The sequence below is a fragment of the Capsicum annuum genome, chromosome 4, assembly GCF_002878395.1.
Source record: "Capsicum annuum cultivar UCD-10X-F1 chromosome 4, UCD10Xv1.1, whole genome shotgun sequence".
NCBI classification, from domain to species: Eukaryota; Viridiplantae; Streptophyta; class Magnoliopsida; order Solanales; family Solanaceae; genus Capsicum; species Capsicum annuum.
Window position 1 is genome coordinate 82,678,130 of NC_061114.1, and position 12,144 is coordinate 82,690,273.

The following is a 12,144-nucleotide window of genomic DNA, read 5'->3' on the forward strand; positions in this document are numbered from 1 at the left end:
CAGAAAAGGAGGTGGCTTTTTTAAATTGGTGATTTAAATCCACGTGGAAGCGTTTGTTTACACGCACCAGAGATGTTTTAAAAAACATGAGCAAAAAGTGTCAAAGTAACACATTCGATGACTATTTTAGGTGTTTAAAATGGACACTGTCTACTTTGAGTGTCAAAGTGAAAGATCGCTGCAATTTTAGGTGTATGTCGATGGATTTGGTCTTAGTGAAATTAGTTTAGTGGCTAATTAGCGGTATTTAAATTTTGAGGCTATTTTAGTGAAATTATTTTAGATTTAAAATGTTATTTTTTTCATTTCCCCTATGTACTTTTCCCAAAGTTTTTCGCTCATATGGGCCCCATAAAGTTGATGGGCCCAGAAAACTTCAAAAGCTGAAGGAACCGAATTCGGACGAAAGCAATCAAAGAATGCTAACACTGACGAAGCTGACCAGTACTCTCACATTTCTTTGCAGGTCCGAATGTATCCCTTTCACTGATTCTTCCTCTTTTGACTTTTTTTTTTTTGGCTCGATTCGATTTGTTTCTTTGTTAAAGTATATCATAGCCAGCCACATTGTATATTCTAATTAATTCTGTATGAACTGAATAGAGAATATTACATACTGTATCAAAGTCATGGCTTGGAGGCTGAGGTCGGGTGATATAGCGGGATTCAAAATTCTGTTTAGTCTGGGGATTTTGTACGGATTGATATCAGTGCTTGTATACTCCATCATTCACATGAAGTTCATCACACCTCTTCCCATGGACGCTCCTCCTGATCGCTTTTCTGAGGCCAGAGCTATTGAGCATGTCCGCGTCTTATCAGAAGATATTGGAGGTCGCCAGGTATCCCAGGACTAATAAATTTTTGAGGGCACACTTTTATTTATATAATTTTAAATTTGGCTTTCCACACGAAATTGGTATTGGTACATTTGTGCTTAATCCATGCATGAGTTTGCTAGTGCTACATGACTTACTCTGATCTATCATGCTTATGGTTCAACCTTTGTTACGTAGCTAGAAGTTTCTCAATCCTTGTTCTACTTAATGCCATATGGATTAAGATGAAAGAAATGCAACTCATGTTCAGTTGACTAGCTTTTGCACAACAGTCAAATTTTTGTCTTCTTCTGTAAACTGTTTCTGGAAAACAAGTTTGTAGAAATAAGATTTATGAGTGTTTTATTTGGTATACTTGCGAGGTCCCAATTGTATAGAGGATTCAATCTCTTTTGTTTAGAACCACGTTTGATGCAGATTAAAAAAAAAAGATTTATGAGTTTTTTGTGGGTGGAAGAACAAAAAATTCCTTGAGAACAACGCCCACAAATCACTACATATAAAAAACAGTTTTTGCCCAAAAGAGGTTAAGAAAATCTCATCAAACACCAAATTACATTTTTAGTGCAGATTTTGAGAGAAAAAAGAGTTTCATGAACCATAACTTTTTGTGGCATTTCATACTACTAGTAGTTCTGTTTAAGGTTACGGCCCTGCCATATATCCTTTGTTATTTTCTTGCTTTAGAAATTGAACTAGATGCTGTTTAGAAGTTGATAATATTGCAAAGAGTTGGGTTATCCTTTACTCTCTCTCTGTCTCAGTATATCTCTTCTTTAAGATATAATATGCGCTGATAAACTTTTTTCGCGCAGGAAGGGCGTCAAGGTCTGAGACTAGCGGCACAATATATTAAGACACAGTTGGAAATGATGAAGGAGAGAGCTCAACCTGGTATTAGGTTGGTCTTATTTGAAAGTTCTCTAACTTGTTAAAGTCATCTTCACTTAATTCTTAATCTCAATTGCAGAACTAACAATTATAGATTCTTATTCTTGCAGAATAGAGATAGAGGAGACCATTGTTAATGGCTCGTTCAACATGTTCTTTTTACGGCATAGCATCTCTCTGGCTTATAGAAATCATACAAATATTATTATGAGGTATACCAGCTTGAATGTGATGTTTGGTCATATATCTATACATTTTATCAGCAACCAACACTTTTTTTTTGTTTTCTCTCTTTTTATTAAAGCATAAAGATAAATCAGTGTCCTTACCTGAATTTTATTCCTCATTCATCAATTGAAAGAATTTGTTTTGGGTGGAGCTCATTTGTAGGGGTCATGGATCTTTTGCTTTTGAAAAAAGGTTCCTTACACTCTTAAATTATGAAAAATCTGAAGAAGTTAAAGGCAACTCTTGGGAAGTACCTGCCAAATTGTTATTGATATTTGATTGCTAACCTCATATACCAAAGGAAAGTGACACGCCCCGAAACCGGGCCATGTCGTATGGGCACCTCAAGCCCACATGAACCGGAGGTCGCCCCGATAACCCATTACAATCATCACATCAATCACATGGGTCGGGTGAGTCCCGACCATATAATGAGATAGCGAAAAACATACTACAAGTCATAACTTAAACATATCTAAGCACTTCATTAGATTCATCAACTAACCAATGTACCCAAGTCCACAGTCATCCACAACACCTCTATACAACTGAAGTTTAGAAATGTATATGTTGGGACAAGCCCCCGACAATAGCCAAACCAAGTCAAAATGAGACTAAATCTAGAGATAGGGGACCAAGAATGAATGTCTTTCAAAATAAGGAAGCTCACCACTCCGTAGTCAATGCACGGACCGCTTCGATCACCTAATCATTGCACAAGAAGAAAAGAAGATGTTCCGGCCCCTATGTCGCGTGGGGACATTACGTCCGGAGATGGTTAGTGATTGGAACGCTAGCATGTAACTCAAGGATAATGATAAAATAACATCATCATTCAACAAAAAAAAAGGGCAGCCCGGTGCACTAAAGCTATCGCTATGCGCAGTGTGCAGGGAAGGGTCCCATTGCAAGGTTGTATCGTACGCACCCTTATATTGCATTTCTGCTAGAGGCTGTTTCCAAGGTTTGAACCCCTGACCTCCAGGTCACATGGCAGCATATATAGACATATTCAATATATATCATATTCAATCACATTCATAACCTTATCCATACATATAGACATATCACATGCCGATCAAGGGGAGAAGTTTTATCAAGACGTAGAAAGTACTAATTCATCATGCATGCAATGGAGGACTCCAGCCTTTCACACTCATAGATTCAAGCATTTCTTATTAGGTATAGGACTTTAACCATATTCACATATCATCAAGTAAGGGATTCTAAGCACATACACATCCATTCAAGTGAGGGACTCTAACCACTCACACACATTCATTCAAGCAAGGGACTCTAACCACATGCTCACACATTAGGCAATGGACTCTAACCTCATGCCACATTAGATAGGGGACCTTAACCCCAAGCCAATTCATTTGGCGAGGCACTTCGACCTCATGGGATCTCATTATGCAAGGGACTTTAACTACAAGCGATTCCATTAGGCAAGGGACTTTAACCTCAGGCCATCATGACTATCATTAGCTGACATTGGGACTCTAACCCTTTGTCCATGCATCCACATACATTCAATTCCACACATAAGGACTTTAACCCATTTAGCTAATTTAACACCATACATGACCATATGGTCTTCATAGGAGCCTCCATTGCTCAATCATTTCAATTGGCCAAGGCCTTGATTCAACTCATCATATAATTCAAACTATGGTCCTCAAGATCTGTACAAGCCATTCACACTTCATTAGTAATTCTATACGACAATTTAGTTCAACACACAGTTCAAGTCCATTTTCATGTTAGGGACTTTAACCCCTTTTTTATTCATCAAACCAGCAAGGTCATCAATTACACAATACATGGCTCACTTTACCTTAACAATATCATTTATCAAACATTGATACATTTTGGGCCATTGCCCTAGTTCATAATATGATCATCATGTAACTAGACATTTCACTTGGCCATTTTCACAAACACATTGTGTACATGCCTTTACTAAGGCCAATTTCATGGTAGAAACCATCACGACTAGGGTTACTCAAGACCCACATGTTAGACCATATACAACAAGCATTCACATGTGCAAACTACCATCACTAACATTTATAAACATAAGTCTAAGCAAGAATCATCATCATCATTATTCATCATTAGGCATCAAAACCTTTTTCATTTGATTTCAAAACCACCATGTAAACTTACTAATCCAAGTGTGAAATACATGGGTTTGGAGTTATTTAGAAAGGGGAAGAGGTACATGCCTTAAACAAGATGAATCACCAAGAATATTGACTCCCCTTTGCCTTTTGAAGACCATTTTTGAAACCTTAGCCTCCAATTCTTCAAAGATGAGCTTGAGAGAGTATTTAGGGTGTTTGATCCATCAAAAAATGGATGTTTAGGAGGCTACACACACTTATATAGTGAGAGGGCTTAGGGTTTTAGACATGGGAAATGACCACAAGGCCCTTGGTTAAAAGCTGAAAATTGAACTTGTCCAGGGGTACAGGTACGATTGAGGGGAGGGTCACTCGTACCTAGGACAGTGAGTGACCCTCACCACACTGCCTAGGATACGATAGGGGAGGAGGAGAAGGATACGACTCGTATCCAAAGGGTACAAGTCAAGCCCCCTAGTCGTACACACCCCAGTGACACCAAAAGATGAAGTTTTTCAATGGTTCTAAGTCTAGGTGTTTCAATTCTCCCCTACTTGGATCATTCTTTCTCGAACGAGGGGTAAGACAAGCAATAGACACAAGCCAACACATTATCATACATCAAAACGACCTTCAAACAAGTTAGAACTAACATACAACAAGGATATAACACACATCATGCTCATTATCAATCAATCATTCACGTCATCGTCTTTGGGACTCAAACCCATTATTTATCAAGACACTTGTTCATTTTAAAGCTTAGGGACTTAAACTCTTGTTTATCAACACTTACTCATTTCACAACTTAGGTACTTCAACCCATCAGCTTATCAAGTATTTACTCAATTTAAGGATTAGGGACTCAGAACCATCATTTACCAAAGACATGAATCAACTCAATACTAGGGACTTTGATACAAGAATGATTACGAAACACTAAAAACAACCAACAACAAAAGAGAAAATAAACACAAGATGAACAACAACTCGTGGCAGCAACACAAACACGAGATAAGATAGCAAAATGCAATAAGTAAAGATAGATAGTGAGACATAAGATTATACAATAAACAAGAACCTAAGTGTGTATTAAACACAAAGACCCCTATAAACCGGATAAACAACACTACACTCTTGCGAAGACCTCAAGGGAACCAGAATCCCCAAGCAACCCTCGTTTCTAAATGGGTAACCAACACAATGATTCCACATTGCCATAAGTGAATCCACACTTGCACAAGTGATTCCACACTTGTAGTATACTCTCAAAGAGAAGTCTTTCTAAATATCAAAGTTGCTGAAAAATGAACTAAGAGGAGCTATTTAAAGTCATGTCCTAAACTTATTACATAATAAAAGACTAAAAAGGCCCTTGATGAGGCTTTACAAAAGGGGCGGCCTTGGAGTGTATACATGGGGCGGCTTTGGAGTGTTTGAAGTCTTTCTTCACACTTCAATGCTTGTTCTCTTGGTTAGGCATCGAAGGCAAGCTCCCAAGCTTGAGTCTTTATGCGTTGGCCTCCCACGGTGTCATTGAAAGCTATGATGCCCCCTTGACTCGTATCATCCTCCCCTTCTTGAAAAGGATTCGACCTTGAATCCACACCTTGCAAAACCAAAGGAAGGACAAACAAGCACAACATCCTCATGGCATGAGGGTTTGGGTTAGTACAATCAATCATGGCATCATGCCAAGGCTGTGCACAGTTCACATATAACCAAGCATCTTTCAAAATATTGGAAGAAAAGTCAACATTCGAAGTGCAAAGGAGTTGGCTACGAAGAGCATCAAGAAATTTCCCTAAGTTAGTTCCATTAACAAAATTACCAAGCAAATCATCCCATGTTGGAATAACTAAGGGTAAAAGCAAGGAGGTTTTAGAGGGTAAATTACCCTTCCAATCACGGAAACTAGATTTACACACAAAATATGCTTAACATCAATAGAATCATGCTCGCACAATTCACACAAGTCTTTCCTAACCACGGTTTGAAAGACATCAACATCACCATATTTCAAATGATCACCGGGATCAAATAGGTGGAGTGTCCATGGACACAGGTTTTGGAAACACTTCTTTTCCCAAGATTACCACCAATACAATCATTTGTACCCTCTATACTAGCATGATCATCAATAAGGCAATTAGAGGGTCATTCCCATTCAATCGACCAACATTCTCAACATCACCATTCACTTGAGGTCCTTTAAACACTTCACAAACATCCCCAAGTGGTGGGCTATGTTCACACACAAGTTGGTCCACGTTATCTCTACAAAGACAATGTACTATCACTTATCTAATGGCTTCAACACTATGTGGACGCAAATCGCTCTTACTAGAAGAGTCAATTTTGTCATCATAAGGATCAACTAGTGTTTTCATGCTTTCAAGTTGTATATTATCATCATGAAGTAAAGAGACATTAGGCTCACTTAAAGATAAAATATCTTTCACACTTAGTTGGCTACTAGCCTCATTTACTAGAGTGCAAGAGTTAGTTTGATTACCTTGAAGTTCATTTGAAGCATGTCCACTCAAGGGAACTTGACAATTCGGTGGATTGGGAAGGGTGGATTTAGGAAAGCTTGAATGCTCTATTAAGTTATCCAACTTCTTTGAAAGAGAATTTTCCATCCCTTCCATTCTTCCTTCAAAGGCTTCCATCCGGCTATTAACATCGTGTTTCACCCTCATTATGGCGGCCATCAAATCTTTCGTGGTTACCTTTCCCGATGCCATAGTACCTAGCAAAAGAAATGCTAAACAAAAACAAAAAACAACAAACAAGTTAAGGTTAGAAAAGAAAACAGCCTTACAAGCTCTCAAGCTCACACCTTTGAAATGTCACTCAATTGGCGTTGCAAGTGTTGATATCTCGTTTATACTCCGTGAGATTACTTGGTACCAATTGTGGCTTGAGGTCGGAATAGATTTTTGTTTGAAATGACTCAAAGAAAGTATGTACGAACTTGAACCAAGAAACTACAACGAATCAAAAAGATAAAAGCACACAAAGAACGCTTAACACGAAGAAACAGATTCAAACAACTAATTCTCAACCTAGTAGATGATTACTAAATGCTAATTAGTATTAGAACCAAGAAATGGAATTAAGGAAACAAAGAAAAGAAACAAAGAAATCTGAAATTTGAGCTTAAGCAATTTTGGGTAGGGTAATGACGTGGCAGCCTCTCATTGGTTGTTGAAATTTTGAAAAAGAAATAGTTTCTTGTCTTCAATATGTATTGATCAATGTTCAATTGGAAGAGAGGAAATTCGGCTAAGGGAGGGAAATACACAAGTCTTGGAGCTATTTTCAAATTTAAAAAGTGTTTTGACTTTCTTTGCATATTTTTGGCAAAACACATTTTTGAAAGACCTTTGGCTCTTTCCTCTTTTGTATGTCTTGGTAGGTGCCCTTTCTCCCTTTTGGTAAGACAACTTTTAGGGAGCCCTTTGTCTTCTTTCTTCTTTTGTATTAGCCTTGAGATATGTTTTCAAGACAAACCAAAGGTCACACTCTATTTCTTCACTTACTTAGATCAAACAACCAACTTTGAAGACCTTTCTTCAACAAAACATGAAGATGGTGAAGAACACCGAGAACACCACTTTTGAAATTTGAAGTTCTAGGTGCACGTTGGACCCCAAACATCAACAACACACGTCCAAGCTCAATATCCTCAACAACAACACACGTACAAGCTTAGATCTACAACAACAACAACCTTCAAATTTTAAGAACAACTCAGAAATGGCTCAAACTTCGAATCTAGACTCTTTTAGTGTTAGTGAAGAAGGGGCTAACACTAGAAACAACCAAAACACATAAAAATCTCCTAAATCTAAGTTCAAAATTTCCGCCAAAGCACAAAAACGGGACATATTTCCTTTTTTGAGATTTTTGGTTTTTCAACACCTCTTTTTTGTGATTTTCAAGTTAACAAGCCCAAGATTAATCTCGTAGAAATGAAATCAATCCTTGCTCTGATACCAAATGATATGAAAACGATTAGGAAACACTAAAAGCAACCAACAACGCAAGAGAAAAACGAACACAAGATGAACAACAACTCACGACAGAAACACAAACATGAGATAAGACAACAAAATGCAATAAGTAAAGATAGATAGTGAGACATAAGATTATACAATAAACAAGAACCTAAGTGTGTATCAAACACAAAGACCCCTATAAATCATATAAACAACACCACACTTTTACGAAGACCTCAAGGGAATCGGAATCCCCAAGCAACGCTCGTTTCTAAACAGGTAACCAACACAATAATTCCACGTTGCCACAAGTGAATCCACACTTGCAGAAGTGATTCCACACTTGTAATATACTCTCAAAGAGAAATCTTTCAAAATATCAAAGTTGCTGAAAAATGAACTAAGAGGCGTTATTTAAAGTCTTGTCCTAAACTTATTACATAATAAAAGACTAAAAGGCCCTTAATGAGGCTTTACAAAGGGGGCGGCCTTGGAGTGTATACATGGGGCAGCTTTGGAGTGTTTGAAGTCTTTCTTCACACTTCAATGCTTATTCTCTTGGTTAGGCATCAAAGGCAAGCCCCAAGCTTGAGTCTTTATCCGTTGGCCTCCCATGGTGTCATCGAAAGCTATGGTGTCCTTTTGACTCGTATCAGACTTAAACCCATTACAACAAAATGCACACAATTTCAAAACATTAAGGACTTGAACCCATGGTCTAACATGACACAAATCACTCAACACATTGGGGACTTTAACCCATTGTCTTTCCAAGACATAAATCAAAGCAAGGAGATCAACACATACCTCCATCCCAAGTTTCCGGAACGAGAAACAAATACTCGGACTTCATGTCCTCTTCCGCTTCCCAAGTAGTTTCCTCTGACTTTTGGTTCCTCCATAGAACCTTTACCGAAGCCACCTCTTTCGTTCGCAATTGGCGAACTTACCAATCCAAGATCCTCACCGGGATCTCCTCATAGGACAAAGAGTCTGAAATATCAACATCCCTCAAGTGAACAACCAACGAAGGATCACCCACACATTTCCGCAACATAGAGACATGGAAAACCGGGTGAATGGAGTTCATACTAGAAGGCAATTCCAACTCATAGGCAACATTGCCAACCCTCTTCATAATCAAGTAGGGACCAACATACCGGGGACTAAGCTTCCCCTTTTTACCAAGCTGCATCACTCCTTTCATGGGAGATACTTTTAAGAATACCTGATCGCCAACACTAAACTAAGTCTCTACGCCTCACATCTACATAGGACTTCTGGCTACTTTGAGAGGTTTTCAACCTATCACAAATCGCCTTCACCTTCTCTAAGGCTTGGTGAACTAGATCGGGGCCAAGCAACTTACCCTCGCCAACTTCGTACCACCCAATTGGAGATCGACATCTCCTACCATACAATGCCTCAAAAGATGCCATGCCAATACTAGAGCAGTAACTATTATTATAGGCGAACTCAATCAAAGGCAAGTGGTCATACCAACTACCACCATAAGCAATCACACAAGCCTGCAACGTATCCTCTAATGTTTGGATGGTCCTTTCTGGTTGCCCATCCATTTGCGGCTGGAAAGCGGTACTAAGGCACACTCTAGTACCCAAACCCTTTTGGAACGACTTCCAAAAGTGGGATGAAAACGGAGGACCATGATTCGAAATAATAGAGACCGGAGCACTGTGCAACTTCACGATCTCCGAAAGGTACAACTTAGCATAATCTTCCGCCGAGAAAGTAGTTCTTACGGGCAAAAAGTGAGCGGACTTGGTCATTCTAGCAACAATGACCCAAATAGAATCATATTGATTCCGGGATCTAGGAAGATCGGTAACGAAATCCATATTAATTGCCTCCCACTTCCATTCGGGTAATGGGATCTCTTGATACAAGCCCCCGGGCCTCATGTGCTCAACTTTCACTTGTTGACACACCATACAGTTTGCGGCATAACTAGCTATATCACGCTTCATATTACCCCACCAATAGAACTCTCTAAGATCATGATACATCTTGGTGGAACCGAGATGTATGGCATAATGGGATCCATGGGTCTCAGCCATGACCTTTTTCCTCAATCCATCGACGTCGGGAACACATAGCCTACCTTGGTTTCTCAAGATACCATCACCACTAATCACAAAGTCGGCAACTTTGTGTTGACTTACGTTACTCTTGATCTTCATCAAATTGGGGTCTAACACTTGCTTTTCCTTTATCTCAACAACAAGAGACGACTGAGATACCGAAAGCACAAATACCCCACCATCCTCGGAGTCCGTAAGTCGAACTCCAAGATTAGCCAAATGATGAATGTCTTTCACCAATTCCCGCTTATCCTCATCTATATGGGCCAAACTCCCCATGGACAATAAGAGCATTGGCGACCATGTTCGCCTTATCGGGATAGTAATGAAGACTCATATCACAGTCTTTCAACAACTCGAGCCACCTTCTTTGTCGGAGATTCCACTCCATTTGGGTAAACACATATTGGAGACTCTTATGATCGGAAAAGATAGCGACATGAACCCCATAGAGGTAATGCCGCCAAATCTTTAACGCAAAAACCACGGCTAACAACTCTAGGTAGTTCTTCTCATGAACTTTCAATTGTCTAGACGCATAGGCCGCCACCCCACCATGTTGCATCAACACGCAACCAAGATCGTCACGAGAAGCATCACAATAAACCACAAAACAATCACTACCCTTGGACAAGGTTAAAACCGGAGCCGAAGTCAATTTATCTTTCAACTTCTCAAAACTATCCTCACACGCATTGGACCACAAGAACTTGACCTTCTTTTGGGTCAATTTGGCCAACGGGGCAGCTATAGTAGAGAAACTCTCCACAAACCTTCTATAGTAACCGGCTAGACCCAAGAAGCTCTGAATATCGGTTGGAGTCGTAGGTCTAGGCCACTTCTTAACCGCCGCAACCTTTTGGGGATCTACCATGATCCCTTCACTAGAGATAACATGACTAAGAAAAGCTACGACTTTCAACCAAGACTCACACTTGGAGAACTTGACATACAAACAATGATCCTTCAAAGTTTGCAACACGGCACAGAGGTGATCTACATGATCCACCTTACTCTTAGAATAGACTAAGATGTCATCAATGAAGACGATGGCAAATATGTCCCAGAACGGACGGAAGACCTTATTCATCAAGTCCATGAATGCCGTCGAGGCATTGGTTAACCGAAAAGACATGAAAAGAAACTCATAGTGGCCATATCGGGTTCTTAAGGTAGTCTTAGGGATATCTGCATCCCTAATCTTAAGCTGATGATAACCCGATCTAAGATCAATCTTAGAGAAACACTTCACACCCTGAAGTTGATCAAACAAATCATCGATCCTAGGAAGAGGATATTTATTCTTTACGGTCACTTTGTTCAACTGATGATAATCAATGCACATACGAAGGGAACCATCCTTCTTGCTCACGAACAACACGGGAGCACCCTGTGGAGACATACTAGGGCGGATAAAACGTTTATCTAAGAGGTTTTTCAATTGCTCCTTAAGCTCTTTTAGCTCCGCCGGAGCCATTCTATAAGGAGGGATAGAAATCGGATGAGTGTCCGGAACAAGATCAATCCCAAAATCAATTTCCCTATCGGTAGGAACACCGGGAAGATCATTGGGAAACACCTCGGGAAACTCATTAACCACGGGAACGAATTCTAGGGAAGGCTCTTCCGAGTTAGAGTCTTCACTCAGACCAAATGATACAAACACCCCTTTGAAATCAACTTTTGGACCTTTAGATGAGAAATGAACCTTTCTTTGGGCACTAGGGAACCACTTTCCCATACAATAACCGGCTTATTAGGGAATTGAAACTTGACCTTACAGGTCCGACAATCTAAGGAAGCATAGCAAGAGTGCAACCAATCCTTCCCCCAGAATGACATCAAAATCAACCATGTCCAACTCTATCAAGTCTACAAGAGTATCTCTACCACCAACCGATATCACACACCCCTTATAGACCCTTCTAACAACCACAGGGTCTCCGACCGGGGT

General features: G+C 39.7%; 1 protein-coding gene across 6 annotated transcripts in view; it reads left to right on the forward strand.

Moving 5' to 3' along the window:
- The first annotated feature begins 324 nt into the window (after window positions 1-324).
- Window positions 325-12,144, forward strand: part of LOC107867851 (endoplasmic reticulum metallopeptidase 1) — a 74,688-nt gene continuing 62,868 nt past the window's right edge. For 5 of the 6 annotated variants that reach the window (XM_016714305.2, XM_016714307.2, XM_016714312.2 and 2 more), the window contains exons 1-4: window positions 325-466; window positions 604-842; window positions 1,655-1,740; window positions 1,841-1,942. In XM_016714305.2, coding sequence (XP_016569791.1) covers window positions 630-842; window positions 1,655-1,740; window positions 1,841-1,942 — 401 coding nt within the window. In that variant the 5' untranslated portion in view covers window positions 325-466; window positions 604-629. Of the gene's footprint in view, window positions 467-603; window positions 843-1,654; window positions 1,741-1,840; window positions 1,943-12,144 lie in introns of those variants that run through there. The other variant, XM_016714310.2, reaches the window with a different exon arrangement.